Source organism: Falco rusticolus, chromosome 4, assembly GCF_015220075.1.
Source record: "Falco rusticolus isolate bFalRus1 chromosome 4, bFalRus1.pri, whole genome shotgun sequence".
Classification (NCBI taxonomy): domain Eukaryota; kingdom Metazoa; phylum Chordata; class Aves; order Falconiformes; family Falconidae; genus Falco; species Falco rusticolus.
This window is the reverse complement of record NC_051190.1, coordinates 104,727,764-104,754,016: the sequence shown is the minus strand read 5'-3', so window position 1 is coordinate 104,754,016 and position 26,253 is coordinate 104,727,764. Positions and strand designations below refer to the sequence as shown.

The 26,253-nt window shown below is 45.9% G+C and overlaps 3 protein-coding genes across 5 annotated transcripts in view; 2 read left to right on the top strand and 1 right to left on the bottom strand.

The window, feature by feature from the left end:
* LOC119146350 (ubiquitin-conjugating enzyme E2 E1) overlaps positions 1-4,788 on the top strand; it is a 45,276-nt gene extending 40,488 nt beyond the window's left edge. Inside the window, exons 6-7 of the mRNA XM_037383853.1 lie at positions 2,702-2,849; positions 3,835-4,788. Of these exons, the coding sequence (XP_037239750.1) occupies positions 2,702-2,849; positions 3,835-3,932 (246 nt within the window). The 3' untranslated portion in view covers positions 3,933-4,788. The remainder of the gene's footprint in view (positions 1-2,701; positions 2,850-3,834) is intronic.
* Positions 4,789-8,185: 3,397 nt separating this feature from the next.
* NKIRAS1 (NFKB inhibitor interacting Ras like 1) lies at positions 8,186-20,639 on the bottom strand. 2 transcript variants are annotated; one of them, XM_037384918.1, is made up of 4 exons: positions 20,550-20,639; positions 19,006-19,199; positions 11,738-11,979; positions 8,186-9,010 (listed from the first exon to the last, which is right to left on the bottom strand). In XM_037384918.1, exons 2-4 carry the CDS (start codon positions 19,097-19,099, stop codon positions 8,771-8,773), a joined length of 576 nt encoding a protein of 191 aa, XP_037240815.1. In that variant the 5' UTR covers positions 19,100-19,199; positions 20,550-20,639; the 3' UTR covers positions 8,186-8,770. The 2 variants fall into 2 exon arrangements, with proteins under 2 accessions (XP_037240815.1, XP_037240816.1); XM_037384919.1 differs by having other exon boundaries at positions 19,006-19,132; positions 20,550-20,623.
* A 58-nt stretch (positions 20,640-20,697) lies between these two features.
* RPL15 (ribosomal protein L15) lies at positions 20,698-25,979 on the top strand. Of its 2 annotated transcripts, none has more exons than XM_037385343.1 (4): positions 20,698-20,781; positions 21,765-21,949; positions 22,988-23,124; positions 25,244-25,979. In XM_037385343.1, exons 2-4 carry the CDS (start codon positions 21,778-21,780, stop codon positions 25,547-25,549), a joined length of 615 nt encoding a protein of 204 aa, XP_037241240.1. In that variant the 5' UTR covers positions 20,698-20,781; positions 21,765-21,777; the 3' UTR covers positions 25,550-25,979. The 2 variants fall into 2 exon arrangements, with proteins under 2 accessions (XP_037241240.1, XP_037241241.1); XM_037385344.1 differs by having other exon boundaries at positions 20,707-20,781; positions 21,768-21,949.
* Positions 25,980-26,253: the final 274 nt, after the last annotated feature.

Genomic DNA, 26,253 nt, shown 5'->3' with positions numbered 1-26,253 from the left:
TTCCAGAGGATCGTTCAGTTACACTGTATTTTTCTGCTGTTCCACAGGCTGTTCTTTTGACCCTGAATACATTGTACTACCTTCCAAGTAACTCAGTTTCTCTTGGTTTTGGTCTGAATCTGCTAGGTTTGTGACACTTGCCCCTCCCCTTACAGTGTAATGAACATTTACTTTAAATATTGGGTTGTTTTTAAGTTGGCCTCCAGTTCCTCCCCCTCTCCCAGCTTCATTTGGTTTCCCTGCATGACTGGCTTTTGTACCATCAGCAAAAATGCTAAATGGCAAACAGCTGGACTACGTGTGTCTTAACACCATCCCAGTTCTGACTTGCTGCTTAAGTGAAAACAAATTTATATTTTTCCCACAGTGCTTTGGTTAGGTAGAGCTTCTCTAAGTGGAGAAAACTGCTTTTGATGCCATGGCTGTAACCCTTAAGGATTATACCTTAAGGTTTCTTAAGGAACCAGGCTGCTCTGCAAATACATGGGAGTTGTTTTTCTCTCTCTCTCTCTTTTTTTTTTTTTTTCTCCTCCTCCATGAATAATAATTAAAAAGTAGGTCTTGTTCTTAAAGGCAAACAGGATTCATGCTTTGATATCAGTTATTAGTCAACTGGACTGAGAGACTGCCTACAGAGTATTTAGCTTTTGTGCTCAGAATCAGAATTAACAACTTTGTCTTAACAAATTAGAACTCTTGACCTTTCTGTTAATTTGGTCCTTATTGTATCAGCTTGGAAATACTCCATGCTTCCCCTTCTGGAAGTGTTTAATCTGTTAAAATTATTACCTCACCTGCGTGTAGAAGTCTTCTTGGAAGGAGACCAAAGCTGCAGGTCAGATAGAGAAATACTGAATGAGCAGTGGGGCTGGACTGAAGATCCCAAGGCAGAGCCATTGCCAGCAGCTGCAAATGCCATAAACTTCTGTTCTCCCCTAAACAGCATGAGCTGGGACAGGTACCACAGTGTCAGATCTACCCTCTGCTCAGGCTGATGGGCTTCCACATGACTGTAGGGAGTCATTGCTGCTTCTCCTCAGAGGATTAGATGATCTGGGAAACGGGTCGTTTTGTTTTCTGACCTGCTGTACCTCCAAGGTTCCCTGGGTAGAAAGCCGCAGGTGTTCTTGATTTTGGAGTTGCAGCTTGTTGCTGAAGGTGTGGGAGGGGGGCACATCTCCCCTTTCCTGCACTCATTTTGCTATTCCCACATGTAATGTGCAAAAGTGTAGGGATTTGGGGGGTTTTGTTTGTTTGCTTCCTGTTTTAATCTACAATCAAAGCAGCTTACAAGGAACAAAGCAGAAAGTCTCTCGAAGCGTGCGCTGTGGGTGGCTCCTGTATGACAAGAAACTGCTTTTGCAAGCGTGAAAATAGCCCATGCGCTCTGTGCATTGGGAGCGACGCTGCACGGCACTGGGGTTTCGGAGCTGTGTCACCCCACCCTGTGCCTGCTCCCCGAACCTGTGAGAGGGAGGGGCACAGGCAAAATTTTTTGCATCAGAAAGGCAGTAGAAAAAATGAGGGTTGGCTGGCAAGCTTAATGTGTGGGCTGGTCTTGTCTTGAGAGAAAGCACTAGTGTGTTCTTGTCATACCACACACTTATCGAGTGTGTTTTGCAAATACCCCTGTGACCTATAAACAGACAATAAAATTTGTGGGTGTGGAGAGCTGACAAATTCTGAGGATTTAGGGCATGAACCCACCAGCCTTTATTCATGCAGATAATCTTAATCCATGCAAATTCCACCAAATTTGTTGTCCCTGTTCAACCAGTGAGTCAGAGTAAGGCCTTTCTGCAGGTCACATTGTCTGCTCCTGAAAACGTCTCGTGGTGCTTTTGTTTCCCTTTCGGATAACTTCTGTGGCAAGCTGCCCGGCTCACTCGCATCTCCCAGATCTGAAGATAATAAAATCCAACCAACTCCCCCGATCGCTGAGCTCTCAGGAGCGATGGGAGTCGCGATTCCAAGTGCCCCGGCCTGCCTGCCTGGGGGATTTTAAAAAGTCCTTGGGAGCCCAGCAGGAGAAAAGGGCTTCGTGTTAAAGCCCCAGGACCCTTTGCCACTGTGAGCAAAAAGATAAAAAAAAAAAATAATAAAGCAAAAAAACATAGAAATTATAATTTAAAAATTTTAAAAAACAACCGCAACCTGGGTTTCACGGTGACCGTAAGCGCCCCAGGCTGGGAACCGGCCGTTGTTTCGCAGGGAGGCGGTGAATGTGTTGTCAGCCGTGAGCCCCTGAGGGCCGGAGGGATTCCCCGCGGGGCTCCCCGAAGTCACCCACCTTTGGGATGGGACACCCGTGCCGTCACCTGCCACGGCGCGCGGAACGCTGCCCACGGGGACCCGCCGCGCGCTCCGGAGACTTTTATTTCTTATTACATTTCAGATGAGGCTCTTTTGGGTTTGCCTTTGGCACCGAGGACGCGGGCGGGGCGGGGCGGGGGGGGGGGGGGGGGAAGCTGGATCCGTCGTTTCACCCTGGAACCACCGGTGGCCAGCGCCGCCGTTCCCAGCCCGCCGGGCGGCGGGGCCGGTGCGCTCCCGACGGAGGCCGCCAGGGGGCGGTGGCGGCCCGGGCAGCCCCCGGCCGGCAGCGCGCAGGGCTCGGCCTTCCCCCGGGCTGGTGCTGCCCGTGGCTGCAGCACGCTGCGTGCGCCAGCCCAGCGCGCCTGCTAACGCCCGTTTCTTGCAGGTAACGTTTCGGACAAGAATCTACCACTGTAACATTAACAGCCAAGGCGTCATCTGCCTGGACATTTTAAAAGACAACTGGAGTCCAGCGTTAACCATTTCTAAAGTTCTCCTCTCCATCTGCTCCCTCCTCACAGACTGCAACCCGGGTAAGTCCCCTGCTGCCTTGCACCCCTCCCGGCACCCAAGTAAGGTGACCCTGATCTCATCGCGTTGGCTTTGGCCAGCTTTGGCCTCCAGCACAGCCTGTTTCCCTTTCCAAGGCAGCTGGAGAGGGGCTGGAGGTGGTGGGGGTGATGCACCCTACCTGCCTGCTGGTCACTGCCCCTCGGGCTGACCCACGGGGGAAGCAGCGGTCCTCCTCCTGCACATGAAAGCTCTTTCCCCTTCCCAGCCAGCTCTGGTTTTGGGTCAGGGTTAAGCGTGCTTTGCTGGTCTGTAGGACTGCAGTAATTCAGTAACAGAGCTAGAAGAGCCACAAACGTCATTCTGAAAGCAAGGGGATTAGCCTTTTACTTTCCATCATCCACTTAAAACCAGCGACCAACTATGCCGCAAGTGGTCCTTGCTGCTCCTCCAACCCACCACACCAGTTTACCAGTTTACCAGTTTACAAGGAATATGCCTTGGTTTCCAAAATCAATTTCACAGGTCGTATTTCTGTATGGGTCTGAAGAGGAGAGAAGCACCAGATTCCTTTCATACTATATTATGTATAATAAAAATAAACTTTTTGGAAAAATAAAACCTCTCCTTGAGATCTGGTCTTTCCTAGAAGGCAGATTTATACGGCCACAAGTACACTTAGCGATGAGTATGTCGCAGGCACTTTTAGAAGGGGTAAAATAAGCCTGTAATGTGTGAATCAGCGAAGTCCTCCGTAATGCAAAATATGGCTATTGGATTGTTGCCTTTTAAACTCCTTAAAACTTTAAGTGGCATTTCACTCTTTATTAGTAATAGATTAGTGCATCACCATAAATACACACAAATCAGTGAAGATACAGACTATCAATTCAGTATTTTTCGATTGCTGCAATGTACCTTACATGTGCGATTCCCTTGTATTAAATTCACACTTCAGCTTTAAGTTTTTATTCGGTAACTTGTCTGAAATGAGTGTTTCCTTTTCAGCTGACCCCCTGGTTGGAAGTATTGCCACTCAGTATATGACTAACAGAGCAGAGCATGACAGAATGGCCAGACAATGGACCAAAAGATACGCTACATAAATTGGATTTTCGTCAAACTCTTACATTATTCGTCTGTGATGGAAAGAGCTGCTTATGATTTTGAAGGGGTGGGGGGAGGGAGGGTGCTGGTAAAGAGTAGGGTATTTCTATAACAGATTTTATTCAGTCTTTTATTTCCTAAGATTTTGTTGTTGTAACTTAAGGTATCTTGCTACAGTAGACAGCTAGGATTGGGAATAGCATATTTTAAGACTGTAATTAGTTCAGCAATATTAGCTCACATATAGTACCGAGAAGAATGTAAACTTCTTAGACTTCTTTGGTTTTCAGTTTGCTTGCAATATGTAAAAGATTAAAACAGCTTAATTTTGTACAGGTACATATGTTGACATTTATGTAAAAGTCCTTTCAAGACTCTACACACTGTTTTTGCTTTTTGTTATGTTTTGGGGTTGGGGGGGTTATTTTGTTCTGGGTTGGGTGTTTGGTTTGTTTTGGTTTTTTTTTTTTCCCGTTGGTTTTGTTGTTTGGGTTTTTTTTGTAAAAAGATGTTGGGATTGTTTTCCCTTATGGAGGGCACACTGGTATTTAACAAATCCTTTTTAAAGACTGTCATCTCATGATCTGTGATACGGAGAGGTGGATATATGGCGTCATATATGAAATGAGAAGTAGTTAATGTATTATTTTATAAGCCAATCTATCTTTGTGAAAAGAATAAAGGGTTTAATCAGGACTTACGGAAACCTGTAGTGAAATACCTTAAGCTGTTTAACTGTAAGGCGTGGAGTAGGAGTCACTCAGTGGATTGGTTGTATGTTGTGGGCTACTTAAGTCTGCATTTGTTACTGTGCTAATAAAAAGATGTTTAAAAAAAAAAAAAAAAAAAAAAAAAGAAGAAAAGATTTCCGCTTAGTGCCTTGCTTTGTCATTTTGCCAGAACAATGTCTCCCAGTACGCTTTGAGGATTACGGTTTGGACAAGGACAATGGAGATCTGCAGGTGAGTGCACTGACTGCTGCTGTTTTGGGAAGACGCTTCTGGACAAGCGTACAATGAATGACAGCATAAAGACTTCTTCAGCCGTTTACTGTCTTCAGTGTTGCACAGGCTGACATGGCCCTCGAGGAGGTAGCCTGCCACACAGCCCATGCTAGTTACTTTTTAGTTTTAAGTTTTCACAGCATTGCCTTTTCAGGACCGGCATGTTATTTGAAAGTACAGCTGAAAAAGTGTAAGAGAAGGGAAGGGAAACAGGTAGGAGGCAAAAGGAAGAAGAGAGTATCTTCATGGGTTTTCTGATGGAGAGGTCTATTCCTATTTGGAAGAGGAGAAAGGATCACGTCCTGGTAAGCTAGCAAGAAGACACCTTAAAGGAGAGTAAAGAAGACTTAATCTCTAGATCCTTTAACTACCTACAAAGATTATCTCCTAGAGACATGGTGTTTACACTGAGGTGTGTAGCAACGGGGCGGTTAGCTGTGGATAGGGCATTTTTGTCCACTCCCTTGAGGTAGAGGCCGGAAGTACAGATTCATTTTCACATGGCAAGTGTCACCTTGCGACATTCTTCTGAGTGATATGTGGTCATCTGCAGCCTCAGACTCGTTTTGGTACTTCAAAATAAATTTTGTAAATATTTTCTTTATATACTTCTCTTCCTATTTATAGATCAAACCTAACTTGGTCCAAAGTAATCTCTGTTAGAGGTAACCTTCCTTCGCTGGGTGGCTGTGGGTAGCAGTACCTGAGCCTCACCTGCTGAACCTTTTGACACAATGCATGTTTTGGTGTATGAGCTCCCTCAGCTGTTTGGCTCAGCCGAAGAAAACTGTTGGTTTAGAGCTACATCGCACCAGGAGCATCTCTGCTAACCGTTTCCTCCTGTCCCCTACTGAGAGAGGAGGTACACGGCTTAACCGCAGCAGGTTCGTGTCATCTCCTTGCTTCGTGCTAGCGGGGCATGCCAAGCGTGCTGTAGTTGGCAGCAGGGAGGGAGCTGATTTGGGGTGACTGACCTGCACAGTGTTCATTCAGCAGGGTAGAAGTTGTAAGAGGAACAAAGAGAGATAGTTCCATTTACTAACTTTTTTTTTTAATATTTTTTTCATCATGATCTTGTGCAGGGACTATCTAGCTTTGTTAGTAGGTAAGTGAGCCCAGTGACCTAGGACAGGTTTTGAGTCAGAGGAATAGTAAGAACAAAATACATGTTCTGCCCTTTAGCTACTGCATTATACTCTGTACTTTACTCATTAACCCTATGTAAAACTGTACTACAGTGAGTTTCAGTTTTACTCCGTACCAGCTACCATGTGTAGATTGTTTGCAGAGGAGATGCTACATTTTTCATCACTCGTCAATAAATTACTATGGTATTTAGAAAAGACGATATGAGTGCTTAAAAAGCCTCAGAATAAGCTTATGAAAGAAAACAGTGGGTGGTGCTTGTTGATGTGAATGCCCAAAATGATCTAAACTAATTTCAAATGAATTTAACCAAATCAAAGACAACGTGTTTGCCTTTATGTAACCTGTTCGGGAAAATGGCCACAGTCATTTAGAATATCGCCTTTCCTCTTGCCTTTCTTAAAACACGGTCAATTCCTGAGTGTCCAGGGGAGCAAATGAGCAAGCTGCTCTCGTACAACATGGCTCTGGCAGCCACGACATCAGTTTGGGGAGTGGAACTGGCACAGAGTCTGGGTGCAGAAGTGGGCAGGAACCAGTCATCTCTGTTCCTTCCATCTCAAAGCATTTTAAGTTAATTGTGACTTGTCAGCCTGCACTCCTTTGGCTCAAGGGTCAGCTTCAGCCACAATGTGTGGTTAGCAGAGGTCTTTGCTTGTTTTGATTAATCCAATGCTGAATTGAGTCCTTTCTAGAAAGGTTCTGCAGACCTGAAGAGGAGGAGCATGACCAATTCCTTGATGAGAAGTCGTAGCAAGGAGTTGAACCACTTCTGCTCGGAAATCACCCCCACTTCCCAAGCACGCAAGCAGCTGCGGAGCCTTCAGTGGCAGGGAGAAGCCTTGAGTACACGTGTGTGGTAGGAAGTGAGCGAGGAGGGAGTGTTCTGCAGCATCGCTGGGGACAATGACTGTTACTAGCTAGGCTGGGGGAGGTCGTGCTATAGTGCTTACTCAGCTGCAGTGTTGCAATGGAAACAGAATTGTTTCTAGCCGGGCATTACAAGAGCTTGCTCATTCGTAATTGCTCTCTTATCTTACTCCTCGGCCACAGCAATCCAAACTACGTTGAGCAAAGCACATAAACAGTTTCGTCTACCTTCATTATAAAGGTAGGAATACCTGCTTAATTCTTGGTGAATTGTACTGCTCTGCCATTAGTAATGCTGACAGACTTTAGTTGTCGGTGTTCAGGAAGAGCAATGCTATAAGCACACAGTGTAATTGTGTTCATTAAGCACACTTACTATTTAGCAGTTATGGTGTGACAGTGCAAATACTGGTCATGGTTTTGCTGACTCACAGTGAAATTCTCAATATTTGTTCAAAACAACATTAATGTAGTGGAAAATGAGGGAACTGGGTTCTCCCTTTCCCTACTCTTGTCTTCAAATATAAAGAAAATCTAGTATCAATTAGTGTAAGAGGTTGTCAGAGGCCAAAAGCTCACCAGTCCCTCTGGGAACGGCTGCTCATTCTGTCCCTCTATTTCCAATTTTGTTTAGTTTACTGACAGGCTGAGCTAGGACAGACAGCAGCTGCCTGCAGGACAGGTTTACCAGCATGGAGAGTCAAATACAGCACGTACAGTTGTGCTTGTGCTGCTGGACAAGGTGTGGCGTATTAAGACCGAGGCCATTTGTACAGGTATTTCTGGGCATTTGCCGTGGGGGTGTTCCCAAAAGGCAGCCTCCTGCGCTCCCTGGCCCCCTCTCACAAAGTAGTACAGCGCTTCGTCCCAGTTGTTACCTGGCCTGTAGCTTCGCACCGAGGGCGGATTCCTGCAGCTTGGCCGAACAGCTGGGTAGGAGGAGTACGCGATGCACTAAGCAGAGCCCGGGCAGTACCTCCTGCATACAAAACTGCTCTGTATAATTTCTCAGTAAAATTATCACCTACGTGAATGTGACTGATTTGTACTGGACATGCTGGAACAAAACCATGTACAGCTATGTTGTCCTTCAGGTCGCAGTTAAATTAATGAGCGCTCTGAGAGCTTTTCTGGCTTGTACAAATAAATTCCTGAGCTAAAAGCATTACTTGCCAGACGTTGCTGACAGGCTTCACGTTGGGGTAGACCTGTTCCAGTATCTCCCACAAGATTTATTTTTTTTCTTCTTCTTCCAGACACTAGCAGAACTTCAGCAGCTAGTTCTGCTGGTAGTTATTCCTCCTACCTCAGACCCTTCTCCTGCAACAACACACTGACCTCAGCCTCCTGCAGCATCAAAAAGCCCTGTGGCCCTGTTTAAGGTAAAGGTAAAAGGACTGTTGCAGTTTCAAACATAGTCTCTCTCCAAATTGAATGCTTTACTGCAGCTAGTACTACCTGTGACTAGAGGCTATAGATCTGCAGGGGGATTGCTTGATGATAAGCTTGTTGATTTGTCCCTCAGCATGGTTGTATCTAGGCATAGTCAAAGCCCCTGCTAGAGAGGCATCCACCTGTCCCTCCCTCCTCCATAACCCTTACTGGAAGATAACTTGTCTCATGAAGTGCTTTTTAAGGCTTTTACCAACAGTGACTTTTGCAAGCCAAGCCCACGAGAAGGAAGGATACCTCTTAGCCATAAGCTTGCTGATTTTATTGCTGAATGAGATTATTGCTTTAAGTGAAACTGTGAGAAGCAAATGGCACAGAGAGGACTTAGGCTGTGACCTAGCAGCAGCAGACGATGCTAAAGTAGCTTAGTTATCACAGTTATTCCCTTTGCTCTTCCTTCCAGGCAAGGGAAATGCTGATTTGTTCTGGGATTGGGAGAGTTTGCTAGCTAAGAAGGTGAAGGGCTCAAGCAGTGTTTTCCGATCTGTCACAGTCACTTCCCACAGTCTCACTTTCTCAGCTCTTGCCCATTGCTGTGCTGCTTCGGTTTCCACTTGCCTTTGGTCCAGGAGGTCAGTTTTGTTTCCCAAGACAATAACAGTTACCTACAAACAAAACAAAAGGGTGAGCTTTACACTGAAAGAATTCACCATTCGCAATGTTTTTAAACAGCGGGCAAGTAGCAACACAGTTCAGACCTGCTCTTTAACTTAGCACTGGCACAGGTAAGCTGCAAGTAGTTTGGAAGATCAGGGTCTGGGATTTGAATTAGCCTCATCTACTTGTGGGCTGGGAACTGGTTTTAATTATAGGATATGCAAGACCTCCCCTTCTCCCTCCGATTGCCAAGAAAACCAAAGTTAAACAGCCCTATTCTCCATGTATTTGGCAATTGAGCTGCCCTAGACAAATGGTAAGAGCGTGACATCTGAATAGGTCACAGCAGCGGATGCTTGAGAGATGAAAAAATGCATGGCAGCAGAGAAAGGCTGGAGCACACAGCTGTGGATTTTGCCCAGCTTGCTTCTTCCCAAGCCCCAGTCCACAATACAAAGAAAGCCAAGCCTGCCACAAGGCAGCCTGGGCAGGCTGCCGGGCTGCGTGGCCCTCTGCCAGCCCCCACAGGCAGGGTAAGCCACTAGGACTTAAGCGGACAGTCCTCTGTCACTGAAAGGGTCTGGTAAGCACCAGGACTTCCCTCTCAGTAGCAGATTCAAGAGCAGCTGGTTAGCTCACTAGAGCAGCACTGCTGTATCAAGGCAGGTCTTGAGTTGTAAGGATCTATCAGGTACAGTGTGGCTGAGCTTAGTGGCCTCCCCAGTTCCAGGAGGTGCTGAAGGTAGTGCTGGCCACGTAGAGTTACTGCTCCTGCTTATTTTAAGTTAACGATTTTCTAAAAATGTTTTACCACCATCAGCTCTTAGGGGAAACCATGCCTGTATTTATAGTTCAAGGTCCTTAGTCAAGCTCTGGTCTCATCTCTACACTAGTCACTTGACAAAGATCAAGTGATAAAGTCTTCCCTTGCTGATGATTTGGGGTTTTTGTTGTGGCCACACCTGCTTGCTCTTTCCTGTTCATCAGGCTAACTCCAGGATGTCTTCTGTTTCTTTCCAGCTAGAGATGTTTGTCCTGTTCCTGTGGGGTCTGAGACTTCCTTTCTTTTCTATAGCAGCCTGGGGTGTTTGGAATTTATTTTTTTTTCACCTCTGTGAAGGCTTTGAAAGAAACCATAATCTTCATATGCATTTACCACATGCTCCAACTGAATTCTGCCTATGGTTAAGCTCTGTCAGTATGAGAGAACACAACCTCTATTTAGTATAAAATTTGGCCAGGCTTTAAGGTGCGTGCTGGAGAGCCCCCACAGCCAGCGGAGGCAAGGAATCAGCCATCAGTGCTTTCTGTCATCTGCCACACAAGAGCGGACTGTGCAACTCAACAAGGTGAAGTTCTGCCAGCTCAGAAGCACCACGTGTGGAGAGACATCCCTAATTCAGTTAAGGGTGCGTTCTAGCAGAGCCCATACTTTAAGTCTGCTGTTCTTATGTTAAGGTAGGACTCCTCACCTTCTATGCTTCAAAGCCTATTTTATAAGGACTAGAAATCACAGCAATAAAATATCTAGCTTATTGTGGGCACCACTTTTCTGACTACGTTATCCTCAGTCAAGATCACAACTTTATGCCTTCCCAGAGGATAAGCAAATTGGTCGTTTTCCAAAATACCTGAATGAGAGAAAAGAGTTCTGGCAGGCAACGCAGAAGAGAGGGACGCAGATCCCGCTGGGGCTGTGACTCCCTCTCTGCATTACAACATGCTGTAAAGAAATCTGGGCCCTCACAAAACACAGCGCCTGGGAAAACTTTCCTGCTTGTCCACCTTTCCTTGCCCTGCAGGGGAGTTATGGCTGACTCCTGTATCCCTGATATACGTGACAGTCTGCAGCTTACACCAGCTAACATACCTCTCCTGTGACTGCACATTCAGCTGCTGTCAAACTTGGAGCTGCATTCCTTCACCACCCTGTGTGCTGTTGGTACTAAACAAGTTACATTTTTGGAAAGTCTCTCCCTACCATTATCCAATTAATTTTTCACATATTTTATTTTTTTTTTAAACAGCATAAACCAGACATTTGGAAAGCTGTAGGCTAAAGACATTGAACTGGGAAAACTACTCAAGAATATAAAGATACTGTAGGAAAAGCCATAATGCTAATGCCACATGCAAGTTATATTTGTTTAGCTAAGCTGGAACACTGTCAGCTGAAAACACTAGCTGCTTTCTAAGGGAAAATAGAGCAGTCATTTCACACAATCGAATTGATTCAATATGGTTGTTAAAATACATTAAAGCTGCTTTGCCAATTGACTAATGTCTGGGAGACCCATTGTCAATTACACTAGTTTGTAAGCCATCAAATACATGAATACAAAGCAAACAAAGATAATGCCCTTCGTTATATTATTCTATGCACTTGACTTCCCGTGTACAGTATCTAAAAAAACCATATGAACTGCACTGCTGTAGACCATATGTTTTATTAGTCGTAAGTGTCCTGGCTGGTGCATTCAGCTAACTGAATTTTAGCTGAGTAGCGGAAGTAAGGAGGAAAAAAAGCCCCACATTCTTTTGCATGACCTGCACAGCATGTGAATTAGGCCTCCCCAGCACGAGAAAGCCTCCTTTTGCTGGATTGCCCAAGGCTGCGGGTACGTTCCTTTTCCTTTGTATGCAAGTTTTATAGAAACAAGATCTATGCTTTGCAACCTTAACTTCTTATCACTGATACAGCGATAAGCTAAGCAGTTCAGGCACTGTGCATTTACCTCCTTTTTGTCTCTAAAGACGTCGAGCTCCTTTTTGAGCAGTTCGACTCTTTGGAAAGCTTCGAGGCTGGTCACAGAGTACACGAGAACGAAGCCATCAGCAACAGAGAAATAGTGTTTTGGCAATTCTACCCCCTCCTGCAGGCCCCTGGTGTCATAAAGCCGTAACTGTTCCTTCACGCCTCGGTCTGTTTCCACCGACGCCAAATACACATCTTCCATTGTGGCACCCTCTTCTAAGCCTGTTTTAGAACAAGCAGAAAAGTTCAGCTGGTGTTAAGTACAGCACAGCTGTAAGAATTATTTGCAGTACAGCACAATTTTACCCCACAACAGCTTTCAGTGCATGTTTTCCAGAGTGACTTGACCTGGACTCAACCTTGCCTGACATCCCCATGAAGCACTGTATCCACAGATCACCACCCCACCAGCTATTTACAATAGTGACACTGCATAAATACAGCCATATAATATGTGAGCACATGATTATGCCTGTAAAATTGATCTATACAACATGCACATTCAGGACAGGATGAGCTATACAGCTCTTCCCCCAGGTTTCCCAAACTCCAGCCACCCAGTGTACCAGTTCTGTGCCAAACATGCTGCAAACGGGCCTGCCCGAACGTACCCTTTCGGAAGAAGAGCCAAAGAACACCAGATAGTCAAGTACAAACATCTTGAGCCTACTCCTTTGCTTCATACTAAGCTGGATCATACGGCAGAAGCAGGAGCCAAAGGAATAATTCTGGAAATGAATGTGTAATGGTGGTACAACTAACCAACAAGTGAAATCAAGCCAGAAGAGGAAGGGGGTGTTTGCATGTAAGCAAAGTTGCATGCTGTATTTACTCAAACACACAGTGAGCTTTTTCTATCCCTTAGGGATTTAAAATGATTCAGATATGCTAATGGGAGCAAGCTCGTTTACTGCAAGGTAAGAGCAGGCACAAGGTAACAAGCTTTCATATCTATACCACCTGCTCCATGGTAACTATCTGCTCCTTCCTCTCCCCATGGTAATCATGAAGTAATTCAAGACAGCTTACTTTGTACTAATTAAAACAATTTTTTCCAAGCTAAACCTGAAAACACATAGATCACCTTAGCTTTGTGTTCGCCCTAGATGCAGGTGCATAAGGTTACAGGTCCCAACAAACTATGTATAGTGTAGCTGGGCCACTTTCAGAGTCAGTTTTAAGTATTCATATAAAACCTCTGCAAGCCACATTTTTGCCTCCACTGCACTCCTATATACATGAATTGTTTGTCGTTGCAGGGCTACAGTAATGAGTCCTGCATTATTCTCTTTGTCTGCCAAAAAGAGACCATATTAGTGCATTGTTTAAGAAAACACAAGGGATTATCTGGCCTGTGAAAATAAGGATTTTGCTATATTCAATGACACTATTCAAAATACTTCACATTGACAAACAAGCTAAAGCATTCCACCCACGCTGATGGTTTCCCATGATGTATGCGGCATTCCTGTGCAGGAAAGTGGCACAAGCTGTTCTTTTTGCCCCTCTCTGTGCAGTCTTCATAGATCAAACTCTTATGAGGTTTGCAACAAATTAATTTATCTTGCCTCCAAATATAGCCATGCTAATATGTGGGAGCAAAACTAAGAGCAGAAGGGCAAAACAAAGATTAATAAAAAGAGGAAGCGCAAATGTATTCTGTGTGGTTGGAGAATGTGTTGCAAAGGCATTTTTAAAGACAGAAGTAGTAACAGAGCCCTACCTGGATATAGCTCTCTTGTATAGATACAGCACTACATTCTTGTTCTGCCTCATTGCGTTGTACAGACAGGTCAAGGAAATACCTAGCATCAGTAAATAGTACTTTGGCAAGAAGGAATGAACCATAAGTACTTAAGTCTTCTTTTTAGAAAGCAATGAATAACGTTGTACAGGTTTTTACCATCTAAATGCTGCACTGTAATTCAACAGTGTTTAATATGTCACGTTCTCCTGTGACAGTCTCTTCCTAATGGCATTAAAAGTAGCAGTGAAAATTATGTCTTTTAATATCCTACTCGAAAACGAGAAGGAAAAATTAAGGCCTGGAACTTAAGTCAGCAGAATAGAGCAACAAATTTTGATGTGAAATGGGGGAGTACTTTGGCAGGAGCTGACATTTATGCATCGGTGTCAGATTCCAGAGGTGAAATTTCACCTGTGTACATTGGGGGAGGGAGTATATGCAAACAGATTCCTAAGCACACACAGATAATTTTTAGACATACCTGTATCACCTTATTCTGGGCCCTGCTTCTAAAGATCAGACCGTGTGCCAGCCACATCTTGCTGACAACGATATTTACACTTCTTGTTAGTACAATCCCATTCAAGCACCTGCCCGGTCTCCATTCAAACACACACCGGGCAAGTTGTACAAGTGGCAAAACGAGTCAGGAAAGCCTAGTGTCCTAGGAAGCTGTCTGGCACCATCCCATCCTCCCTGTCACAAGGATCCTGGTTCTCCTTTCCTTCACTGGCATGCCCAGGCGTCCTCCCACCTTCGCTACGTGGGTGGTCAAGGGCAGCTGGGACTGGGGAGTTACTGCCCTGCAGACTGCTGCCAGCTCAATTAGGTTTTCCTCATGGGCCTTTCGTCTCTTTCCTGCTATCAGTTTTTCTAAATTTCCAGAAACATATTTTGAGATATCTACTGCTGTGAGACAGGTGAACGGGCACATGGAACCAGCTTTCAGGTTCAGAAGCTATGGGAGGAAAGGGGAACTAACAAGACAGTGAATGATCTCATGGCTTTTTTGGAAACTAAAGATGAAAAAAAGTTAGGGACGGAAAGGAGGAATAGACAGGAGATTGATGCCATTCTCTAGCACCTGCTTAGCTGGCGCAAGTCTTGGGAGAGGCAGAAATGTCTTTGTCTTTGTTACTGACTGCTGGCTGCCACAAAGCAACTGCAAGGGGAAGCCTCAGTTATAAATTATGTGGCGTTTCTACCCCTGGTGGTTTCCCAGCAAGGAAAAGATAAAGATACTAATGAATACTGCACACTCAGGCTAGGCAAGACAGAGATATTGCAAATACCCGAATAAAGCAAAATTTCAAGATGGATGGAATTTCAGAAGTTCCCAAGTGAGTCTTGAACATAAATGCAGTGCAAATTTTGTGTCATCTTGAGTACTTCTGAAGATCTCCTATGTAATCTCTCCTTCCTTCTCTCCAGCAGAAACGTAGCAAAGACCTCCTAAAGCCTGCTATCCCTTATGTTTGTAAACTGCAGGATAACAAGCTTTGCTTACTTAGATATCAAATGACAGCATATCAGAGGACCCCCGGCTCAGAGAAGAGCTAGACAGGCCTCAACAGGAGCTGGTCTATTTAGATCTAGCTGCTAGTTAAGTACAGGTCCCACCAAACCAGTAGCTATGGTTGTGACTCTCAGTTGCATACATCCAGCTCCATTTTCATCTATTCCTAAAATGCAAACATCACTGCAGCTGTATCAGGAGGTAGTTTTGATTTTAAAAACAAAGATGTAAGAATGCATAATTTGGTTAATTAGCCTCCACATCTTTGGAGCTGTGAAAGCCAAAACACTAAACCCCTCCAACTGAGACCAAGTGAGGCACATTCCCTCATTATGGGTTCTACCACAGTAATATACGGTGTTTTCATTCCTAGCTGGTAAGATGATTTGAAGTAGCTGCTCGTGAATAACCTGACCATACTAGCTATTTACACAGCCAGGAGGCAGAGGTAAGGAAAATCGTGTTTTCTCCAGGAAGAGTTCTCATCTCCTCCTGTTGAGTTGATAAGCTTTACCATAGGTTGAAGGGCCAGAGATTTCTTAAAGGCAGAAGGAAGACTCCTTTCTGCACCATCACTGAACAGAGACACTGTTTAAGGAAAAATAGCTATCCTCTTCACAGACATGTCCTGTGCCAAAGTTCAGCCAACAGCTCTCCTGTTAGCCTTCTCAAGAGAGCTCAGACAAGCAGTGCCAGGTACCACAGGTATTTAGCAGGGCAATAGTGCCAGTCAAGGACCTGTTTCATGACCAAGGAGTAAAGACTGGCCCCTCTTTCTTCAGGAGCGCAAGAGAACATGGAGTATTTGGACAAAGACAACACTGAAGCCACAAAAAGAGAGATCATCCCAGCTACCAGGCAGACACATACATATGTGCAAGCCTTAACAACTATTTGGCCTGACTACAGCAATATGGTCCCTACGTGACTCAAAGCTAAGTGTGCACCAATTTCAAACATCTCCTTTCAGGTTTTCTCTGATTCCTTGTAAGCAGCTTAGCCAGAGAGGCTGCCATGGAATACATACGTTACTTTACATGGCTCTGATAGCATCTCTCACCTTTTTGCCCTCTCCTTTCTCATCCTAAATGCATGAGGCAAACAGCCCCTCTTGCAGTTTTAAAGCCTAGCACAAAGCCCAGTACCGCACATTGTTGCTCACATGCTCCAGGGACACACATATTCCATTTTGGGGGGTATTCCTCCCTCTCAAGTACTTTTTTTCCTCTTTGACCTCAAGCAGTCTGAGTGGCTTTGCAACAGCGTTAGCTGCTGACCATGCAAGCAATGGCAGCATTTAGGGACTTCATCCACACTAAGCCAGGGAGAGCTGAAGGTGCACATTTTTCGAGGAAAAGAAACAGGACAACTGGGTTTAAAGCACCATCACCAAACACACAGCCAAGAGCACAGGCTCAAAGCCGAGGGCTTTATATAGCAGTGTGAAACCTCCAAGGACACTAAGCACTTCCCTGATAGCAGCTGTGCTACCACTCCTTTTGACAGGAAAGTCAACAGGAGGTACATGAGCACTGATATAGACTCATGGCTGATTTACAGCCAGGAGGAGACCCCTGTGTCAGTGGCTGGGACATCTCAGGGGATGTGCTTGTGCTCTAAGCCTACAACCAAGTTCGAGCGCTCCTCTTGTCACTAGGAGGTGGATGTAGATGCCATCAGGAATGGAGAAACTCTGCGTGTTGGCTTGGCAGTCCTCCCCTTGGCTTCCCGGCCCTCAGACCAGCCGCAGAGCTGCTCCTGACGTCAGTCAGGAAGCACAGGTTTTGAAACAGCTTGTGTCCGTGTTGCCGTACCAAGTGAGTTGCCTTGCTGGTTGGCTCTGAACAGACAGGCTTTCAGCAAACACACTAGTCCTTTTCGCCTCCTGCCAAAAAGGCCAGCAGCCAAGATGTACATGTCAGCTTGTTGGAGCTCGCAAGCTTTAGGAAACGAGGACTGAGATTCGGTAATCATGTTTTAAGCGTGGAGGGGCCACCACTACAACTGCAGCACCAGCAACGGGGCTGTGCATTTTAAAGCAGCTCAACTAAGGAGCACTCAAAGACTCACCATTTCTCAAACTCTGTCCTTGCCCAACGAGGCCCTCACAGTGGTGTCCTGCCTCCACAGTTTGAGAGTTAAACCAATACAGGCTGGAGCAGTAACTAAAGATCTTCTGGGAACCGTTTTCACCAGCCCGTATTTCAGGCACCCTCTGCCAGAACTGCCTGTGGGCTGAGGAAAAGGCAGGGAGGACAGTGACCGCTCAGTGGGACTGCCAGAAACACCAGTGTATCCGTCCATCCCCCAAAACATGCCTGATGGCACAAGGTGGGTGATACCAAAAGCACTAGGCCATGGGTGCTTGTCCCTTAGGGCTCCAGTGGCTCCATATGAGCCCTCTCCATGTTCTGATCTTGACTCTGCTATTTGCCCTCTTTCTCAAATGTCCTGGCAATAAGACTTGACCAAAATCATAGAAAACAGGAGGCTACCTTCTTCCTTCTCCCCTTGCACTCCCCCTCCGCTATCAGCCGCTCCCTTACGCTTAACGCCGAAAAATGACAGCAGAGCTGCAGGAAAGGAAAACTGATCTTCCTAAGAGAAGGGGGGGAAAAGTCTATGTTGTGCAATGGCTGAGCTGGAGCAGAGCATTTGGGAGCAACAGGGGGACACGGGCAGCTAAACCCCAGGCAAGGGGCCTCCCTCTGGTTATGTCAGCCAGTACCCATGACGTTGTATAATCGTGTACATGGCTGGCTCCATAAATAGCTCCTCTGATCAGCAACACTCAAATATCCTTCCTGCCTGGATCACTAATAGGAGCTCGGGGCAGGAAGTAATGCAAGGCAATACGATTTAAGTAACGTGGCCTTCCTCATGCTGCTCGGGTGTCTCCGACAAGCACCCAGCCCAGTGCAAGGCAGGTCAGTAGCAAAGGGGAAAACCTTCAGCCTGCAGGTTTTGCAGCCTTCACACTGAAAGCTACACAGGGCTACGTGCATAGGGCTCGGTAGATGCTGGAAACAGATGTTGCTGCAACATTAGAGGAAATCCTCCTTCTAAACAAGGGTATTAGCATGCAGTTCTGTATCACGCTTTGCCAGCAAATTCCTCCCATCCACGCATTTTAAAGGCACAGTGCGTGCAAAGCATCGTTCTAGAAAGCCTAGTGGTTATCCTGAAACTCACCCCAACATGTAATTCATCAGCCCAAGGAAAAGATACAGATTGACTAGACGTCTTCTCTCAAAGCCCCAAGATTCACCTCTGGTGCCACCCCCTGTTTCTGGGTGGGGCAGGAATAATTTGTCAGCCTGCAGATCACTGCCCTTCCTCTCAAAGCCAAGTCATGTGGAAACAGAGGGAAACAAGCCAGCTTTGCCTTCATTCCCTTTCTCTTGTGCACAGCAAGTCTCAGACATCCCATGCTCCTCTCTCAAGTCCATTTTCCGCAGTAGGACTTCTCTGAGACCCGAGAAGCTTGGCCCTTGAAGCTTAGCACAGAACTTGGGACCTAAAGCTGAGCTGGTTTTCTTTCCAGCACTTTGATTAAACACTTGCCAAAGCCAAGCAAAATAAAGCTTTAAGAAGATGGAACAAAAGTCAAAACAGTCTCTCCACTCATCATGTGACATCTATTTATTTTTCAGGCATCGACAGCATCTTTCAGGGAATGAGATATTTCTTAGGTAAACAGACAGCACATCACCTACTTTCTGTGTTTGTTTCTTTCTAAACATTCGCTTATTTTGTAACTAGGAACATCACGGAAAGGGTTTTTTATATAAGCCTCTTTTAAATATCAGTATGTAAGGGACTATGAATTTCAAGAACTGCCCAGAGATACAACAAAACCACATTAATTTCCTGCTTCACCTCTGTGTTCATAGCCCTTGGGCTTTTTTGGGCCCACACAGAACAAGATGCTGGAAAAGGAAACAATCACACACACACACACACCCCCGAAAGAAAAATACCTCACCAACAGTATGCTTTCCATAGAGAAGCTGTTCCAAAATCGCAGTCTTTCCCACTGAAGCCATTCCACAAACCACCACCTTGTAGCCCTTTCCCATCTTTCCTGAGAGGGCAGAGTCAGCGGGTGAGCCCTGTGCAGACACAGGAGTCTGTTAGCCTGGCGCGGTGGCAGAGCTCAGCACCAGACAGAAGCAAAGCCTACAAAAGGCGAGAGGCAAAATGTGAAGCAGCGGGTGACTCGGCGGCACAGCTCCCTCCCAGGCACTCACCAGCGACTGATATTTTTAGGACTAGTTTCCTCCCACACCATTTTCTAAGTTTTTAGGCTGCTGCCGTTGGTGCCGATGCTTACCTGCAGCCTTGACGCTTGCCCTGTCAAGCTTGGGGAGAGAGTTTGTGAGTAGTGAAGTGTGTAAACCCTCTGGGGCAGGGGCTGTGTTTGTTGGCGTGTGTGTATGCCACAAGACTTGCCTTATTGGTCTTAGTGGTTTTGCTGCGGGGCTGATGGTATCTGGCAGTATCAGGGCAGCTCCTGGAAATATGACAAAATAGCAGTTCCTCCCCTTTTATTTCACGCACAGAAAGTTTCTAGCTTTTACAGGCTAGGAGCTAGAAAACAGGAGAGTTAGAGACAGAAGCACAGGAAAGCGAATGCAAAAGCGGGTGTTTTGGTCTGCTTTAAACCAGTGTGGATGGGTGGGGGCTGGTTTTAGCAGGAGGCCTGCAGAAGCCAGGGGCAGTTCTCTCTGCCAGTGAGCCACAGCCAGGCAGCAAGCCCCAGCTCCCAGTTCACTCTCTAGACTGGTTTGCTAGAGTGAGCCCAAGAGTGCCTTTCGGAGGGCAGGAGGGGCTGGCGCTGTCCTGCTTCAATTCCAATTTAACCAGGCATCGCTTCACAAGCCAGGGTGCTCTGCAGAAAATAGGAAGGTCACCCCACCGCTGCAGGGAGGCTGGGGGGCACTTCCAGGCTGGACAAAGCCCAATTCCCATTTGGGTGCCCCAACAGGGCCCCACAGCCCCCCCAAGCAGCAAACTGGGGACGCTGCTGGGGGACAGAGAGGGGGACAGCAGACCCCTCAGCGCCAGGCCTCTTCCCTGCTCCCGCAAACTCAGCCCTGCGGTGCCGGGCCCGGGGGGAGGCAGGACGCGGCCGGGCCCACCGGCACTGCAAACGCCCAGGCCAGGGCCTCGGCTGGGCCACAGGCACCCGGCCAGGGACCCCCCCCAGGCCTGCAGCACCTGGGCCCCCTTCCCCGCCGCTGAAAAGGTTTTAGGGCTTTTTTTGCCGCTCGGATTTATGATTTAATAGTATGGGGGTGTTAATTATTATTTTTTTAGAATTTTTTGAAGTTTTTTTTCTAAGGATTTTAAGAACTTTTTGACGCCAACCCCTTCCCCCTCCCGCCAAGGCTGGGGCTCTCACAGGGGACACGGGATGTTTCCGGAGGTGCCCCAGCCCGCAAACCCCCGCCCCGCCACCAGCCCCCCGCCTCGGCCGCGCCGCACGCCCCGGGGCTGCCACCCCCTCCCCCCAGCGCGAGCGCGCACCTGGGCAGAGCTCCCCGCCGGGCCCCGTTAAGTCGTGCGGCCGGGCCCCGCCTCCTGCCGCCCATTGGCGGCCGCGGGGGCCGCGCCAAGGCGGGGCGGGGCCGGGCGGGCGGCCCCTCTGCCTCCGGACTGCATTACCCATGAGGCCCCGCGGCCGCCGCCGGAAGCGCGGCGCCGCCGCCAGGGGTTGTGGGAAGCGGGCCTCTTCCTTTCCGGTACTGGGAGCCATCAGGTGAGGGCTCGAGTGGGTTCGGCCTTTTCCTTGATCCGGCTCCATCCTGGGCCCGAGGCGGCCATCCGCCCGCCCCGTAGCTGCGCCCGCCTGCCGCTACCCTAGCGGGGGGCGACAGAGCTGCTCCCGCGGCGCTGGGCCTCTGGGGCCCGCAGGCCCCGGGAGGCCGATGGAAGGCCCGTGGGCTGCGCCTCGTCGGGTTGGCCTGGTTGCTCGGGATGTGGGGCGGGGAGGAGGACTCTCCGTCGGGCCCAGGGTTGCCTGGTGTGAGCGGGAGGCCAGCGTCGCGGGTGCAGGTTGATTGCAGGTCGCGACTCCTGGTTTGACTCTGGTTTTGCGGTTGGTTTGTGGCGTTTTGGGCCATAACGTAGCCATAACGCAATGATAAAGAAGGGTAGCTTGGGATGGCAAGAACTAGGCAGTAGGCGGGCAGAGTCGTAAAAGGGGTATGGAAAATCACAGATGGACTGTTGGGAGTTTTTGTGCAAATAAAACGAGCGGCGTTTTCCTGATGGTGATTTGGGTGGGGATTTGATGGAGTTAACCTGCATCTAATTGCTGCAGGTGTGTGACAGCGAAAAGGATTTTGGGGGATAATTAAGTATACAGTGTTAAGAATAAAGACCACGCCATGCACAGTCACATACTTCTTTATAGATTAATATGTACAACTTGTTTCAGATGTTACTACCAAAATCGATAGTTATTTGACATACACATTAGAAAATTCTCAGCTGAGGAATTCAACCCATAAGAATATACGAAAAGGAGGAAAATTGCCGAGAACAGTAACTGCCATGTGTCCTGTTGGAGGCTGCCAAGTGTGAACCGTGTTACCAGATGTGGCAGTGGTATAAAGAAGCTTGAGAGCACCCTGTGTTTCAGTGGGGTTATGTGTATGGTTTTATGCAGTGTCTCTGTTGGAAGCTGTTCAAATTTGGAATCGGATTTGGTGCACTTTTTTGACTGACTTTTCAATTCAGCAGGTAGACAAACATGGGTGCCTACAAGTACATCCAGGAGCTATGGAGGAAAAAGCAGTCGGATGTGATGCGATTTCTCCTTCGTGTCCGCTGTTGGCAGTATCGCCAGCTGTCTGCCTTGCATCGAGCTCCCCGGCCAACCAGACCAGACAAAGCTCGCAGACTGGGATATAAGGCTAAGCAAGGTAATGAGATGTAGAGGTGAAGTCCGTGTGCTTCATGATGGAGTGGTCAAGTTTTATGTCAGCATCCTTAAGTGGTAGTAGAATAACAAAATCTAAATCTCCAGTATTCCCCAGGAAACTGAAGTGTCCTGCCTGAAATGCACTTAGTATTATAAATGTGTTCAACTGGTAGCAGTGCGCACAGCCTGAAACCTTACTTTATGTCATTTTGAATTCATGCCTTCTGTGGCCGTTTTGGCAGATGGAGATCAAGTGGGCTTTATGTTTAATTCTTCTGCTGGGTTAGTACTGCAGAGTTGACCAGTGCTTTTAGTATCCTACGTTTTGGGGGTGTCCTTTCTCTGCCCAGATTTTGTTATGTGTTACTTTGACTGTCTTAGAGCTGCATGTGCTTAAGTAAAGATGACATAGTCTGACTGTCATTAGAAAACAGTCAGTGAAAGAAACCTGGGGAAAGTGGCCATCCATCTGTAACTTGAGCAAATCCTAGTATGTTTGTCACTATGAAAATATGAAGCTAAGAGTCTACATCTCTGTTACTGTTTGTGAAGTTCGTCTAGTTTCCTTTTCAGTGGTCACATTTCAGCAGGGTTTGGGGATGGCTTGTGTTTCAGTGCTTTCTGAATGCTACTATCAGAATATGGGATTGTAGGTGTGGGGTAGTTTTTTTGTGGTGTGTTTTGGGGAGAGGTTTTATTTTTGTGTGTGTGTGTGTGTTAAAATGTAGCTGTTCTTGGTATATTTGGACCTGGATAGTAGGCATGTGCCATAAGCTCTGGTTTGGAAGTGAAAAATAGTCACCAGGACATCACTTCCCTTACTGAGTTGTAATGGAAATAACAAAATAGCAAAAACATCTTGTGCTAGCCACCTCCAGTTGTAGGTTTCAGTGAGGACTGGTATAGTGACTTAATTTTGCATTGTTCCATGTGAAATTTTTGAGGTTGAAAATGCAGTATGAGTATCAAAATTGTCTTGCTGTGATCTGCACTTGCTGTTGCTAAGAATTTTTATAGTTCCTGTCACCATTTCTTTTAGGTTATGTTATCTACCGTGTCCGTGTTCGCCGTGGTGGCCGCAAGCGCCCAGTCCCAAAAGGTGCAACCTATGGTAAACCTGTGCATCATGGTGTTAACCAGCTGAAGTTTGCCCGGAGTCTTCAGTCTGTAGCAGAGGTGACTATTTTGGTTATTGCTTAGAAACTTGGCAGCGGGAAGGTCTTAGTCTGTAAAAGTTGAAAATACTCAAGAGACAAAAAAGAACCCAAACAAGTGTTTTGTTAACGTGTTGGGGAAAAGATCTTGAATACTGGTGGCAGGAAAGCATCAGAATGTCTTGATGTTTTGAGAAAAGTGAAAAAAACTATTCAGACTTGAGGAATGGCGTCGGGGGGAAGTACTGCTTAGGTGGTGTATTGAAGTTCATAGTGCATACATGTTTCTGAAGTATGCTACAATATTTGTAATGAAAAATAGGCACACAGCTAGTATAAACCCTAGTGAAATAAAGGGTTAGACATGAGAAATAAAAATTCAAATATGCTTAGATGTCAGACTTCACTCATCACTAAATCCCACCTCTGTGTTCCCTGCAATCTTGTATGTAGTATCAGCTTTAGGTAATGGTCCTTTCACAAAGTACAGATGAGTTCCTCTCTTGAAGCCTGTAGCACCTGTTTGTGTATTAGGAGTACTGCACAGTGTACCTAGGTGTATCACAGGATCTGAAAGCAGCGTGCCAGAGATCTTCTGGTTCTTTAAAAAAAAAAAAATCGTTGTACCTCACGGGCACAAAGATAGGTGGTTAACTTGGTTTTAGGTGAGATGTTGCTACGTGCTGAAATGCTGAAAATGGAAGCTTTCATTCAATGAGATCTTTAAATTTCATGTCACAGCAGTAGTGTTGAAGAGATGGAGTTCTCACCTTTAGAAAAAGCTTTCAGTAGGTTAGAATTAATACTAGGCTGCAGTCTCAAAGAAGAGACGTTATGAAAAGATGGAGACTGTTCATTCTTCTGCCTTTCCATCTTGAAGCAGAAGACTTTTCTGTTCCCAGGACTTCAAAAATATTCCTAAATTACTTCAGCAAGTTGAATATGGTGGGGGGGTTTCTAAAAGGGGAAAAAAACTAAACCATAAATGGGATATGCTAATTTGAAAGAAACACAGATGATGCGTTTAAATTAAAAATGCAATTCTGTACTTTGTATATGCCATTCCCAGATAGCTGATAGCTAATCACATACTCACTTGTGTTGACAGCTCATGGAAGAGATTATTGGCCCTCTGTTTTAGTTTTAAATCTTCTGAATTTGACATGTTCTTTCCTGGAGGATACATTTTTCAGATAGAAAAATAAAACCTGGATTGTTGCTACCATCCCCACAGAGAAGCTGGTTGAGAGGATGGTTGCTGTTTTAATGGTTAACGTATCTGTTGCTCTCACATGACAGAATAAAACAAAGACTTGAAGGAATTTTACAACATGCAGAAAGTAGTCAAATGCTATTCAGTGGAAGACTGTAGGTTAGGATCACATTAGGACAGAAGATGGGTGGGCCCCATTGGTTGATGCTTGTCCATGGTGATGATAAAATCCTATGATTAAACACACTTTTAGTGTTTTAAATAAGAGCCATTCTTGACAGGAGAGGCAGATGGAGTTGCATAATTGATGTTTTCTGCTTTGTTTTGTTTTCTAAACTAAGACTGCTTTTTCCAACCACAAGTGAGGATAGGAATAGCAAGCACTCATATGCCAGCAGTGGAACAAAGACATGTTACATCAGCTTTTCCTTTTCTCCTATCCGTATGGGTTTATTCTGTGCAGAAATGTCTTTCTCCGCTGTAGCTTTGGATGTGCAAATTGATTGGCCTTTCCTAGCTTCCTGCAAAAGACCATTCCTTGGCCCCAAGTGCAGCTTGTGCTTTTCATCTTCATGTTAAAGTTGTTTCTAACTCCTGTGTATTTACTGATTGGGCGCTTCTGTGTACAGAGTAGTTCTTTTGTCAGCCAAGCACCTTCCTCCTTACATTCTTTAAAACCTGTTTCATGTAGGAATCAAAGCAGTCTTTTTTTTTTTTTTTTAATACAGCATTTCTTCCAGCTATTACTTTTTCTTGCATCTTTGCATCTGGAAGGGAAACAACTCTTCTAGGAAGAAAGGGTCGCTCAGGGCAAATCGAAATTTCTAGCACCTACAAAGTTTTGGGTTTGAGTTATTTGTATCTTTCTGCATGAAGAGTGTCCTGCATTCGTGATTTTACAGCCTTTTGCATTTATTTTTTCCTCTAGGAACGTGCTGGTCGTCATTGTGGGGCTCTGAGAGTCTTGAACTCATATTGGGTTGGTGAAGATTCCACTTACAAGTTTTTTGAAGTGATCCTGATTGATCCCTTCCATAAGACCATCAGACGCAACCCTGATACCCAATGGATCACCAAGCCTGTGCACAAGCACAGAGAGATGCGTGGGCTGACATCAGCCGGGCGGAAGAGTCGTGGTCTTGGCAAGGGCCACAAATTTCACCACACCATTGGTGGTTCACGTCGTGCTGCCTGGAGACGACGCAATACCCTGCAGCTGCACCGTTACCGTTGATTCTTGTAAATGTAACGATCTAATAAAGCTGATGCGGGTTGTTGAATTTAACAAGTGCTTCTGCTGCTTCTTGGTTTGTGTTGGAGAAGTGTAGAATTCTCCAGGAGTTCAGTTTCCATATTTTGAAAGGCTTTTGAAAATGTAATTTGGTACTTGTGAAGTTTGTGGGCCCTGAGCATAGAGTTCTGTGATGGGTTTCACTTTTGGCAAGTCTGAAAAGATGTGCAGTGGGAAGTAAAAGCCTAAAGGCTAGTCCATGTTTCCATGTTCTTTTTTCTGTTGGTCTGAGAGTACTTCTTCACTGTCTGTAGGTTGGGGTCTCTGTGTCCTGTGCTTAGACTGAAGGCCAGCTTTGATTTTGTGCAATGACATGTAAACTGAAAGTCCTAGTTTATTTTTTATAGGCTATTAAATACTAATGGCAATTTTATTTTTCAAGTCCTGTTTTTTGTATGTCGTCAGTGTAAAACCAGCTCTTCAGCCTGTGTTACCTGCAAACATTGGCTAAATTGACTAAGCACAGAATAGAAAGGTAAGGTTTGCTCTGTCTATTGTGGTGCACAGTATTTTAAATATGGACACTTTGCAAAACTATACAATGTTTTTAAGTTGCATAATAAAATACTGTAGAGTCGGTATTCATATGTGCAAGATTCCAGGCCATTCATCTTACATTTTGCATTGGAGACTGTTTTTAGAACAGC

Coding starts and splice junctions, on each gene's coding strand:
- NKIRAS1 (XM_037384918.1), bottom strand. CDS start 19,099: ATGGGAAAGGGCTACAAGGTGGTGGTTTGTGGAATGGCTTCAGTGGGA. Junction 11,980..19,005: donor CTATGGAAAGCATACTGTTG/GTGAGGTATTTT, acceptor GTTCTAAAACAG/GCTTAGAAGAGGGTGCCACA. Junction 9,011..11,737: donor TCTTTAGAGACAAAAAGGAG/GTAAATGCACAG, acceptor TTTTGTTTGTAG/GTAACTGTTATTGTCTTGGG.
- RPL15 (XM_037385343.1), top strand. CDS start 21,778: ATGGGTGCCTACAAGTACATCCAGGAGCTATGGAGGAAAAAGCAGTCG. Junction 21,950..22,987: donor GGGATATAAGGCTAAGCAAG/GTAATGAGATGT, acceptor CATTTCTTTTAG/GTTATGTTATCTACCGTGTC. Junction 23,125..25,243: donor GTCTTCAGTCTGTAGCAGAG/GTGACTATTTTG, acceptor TTTTTCCTCTAG/GAACGTGCTGGTCGTCATTG.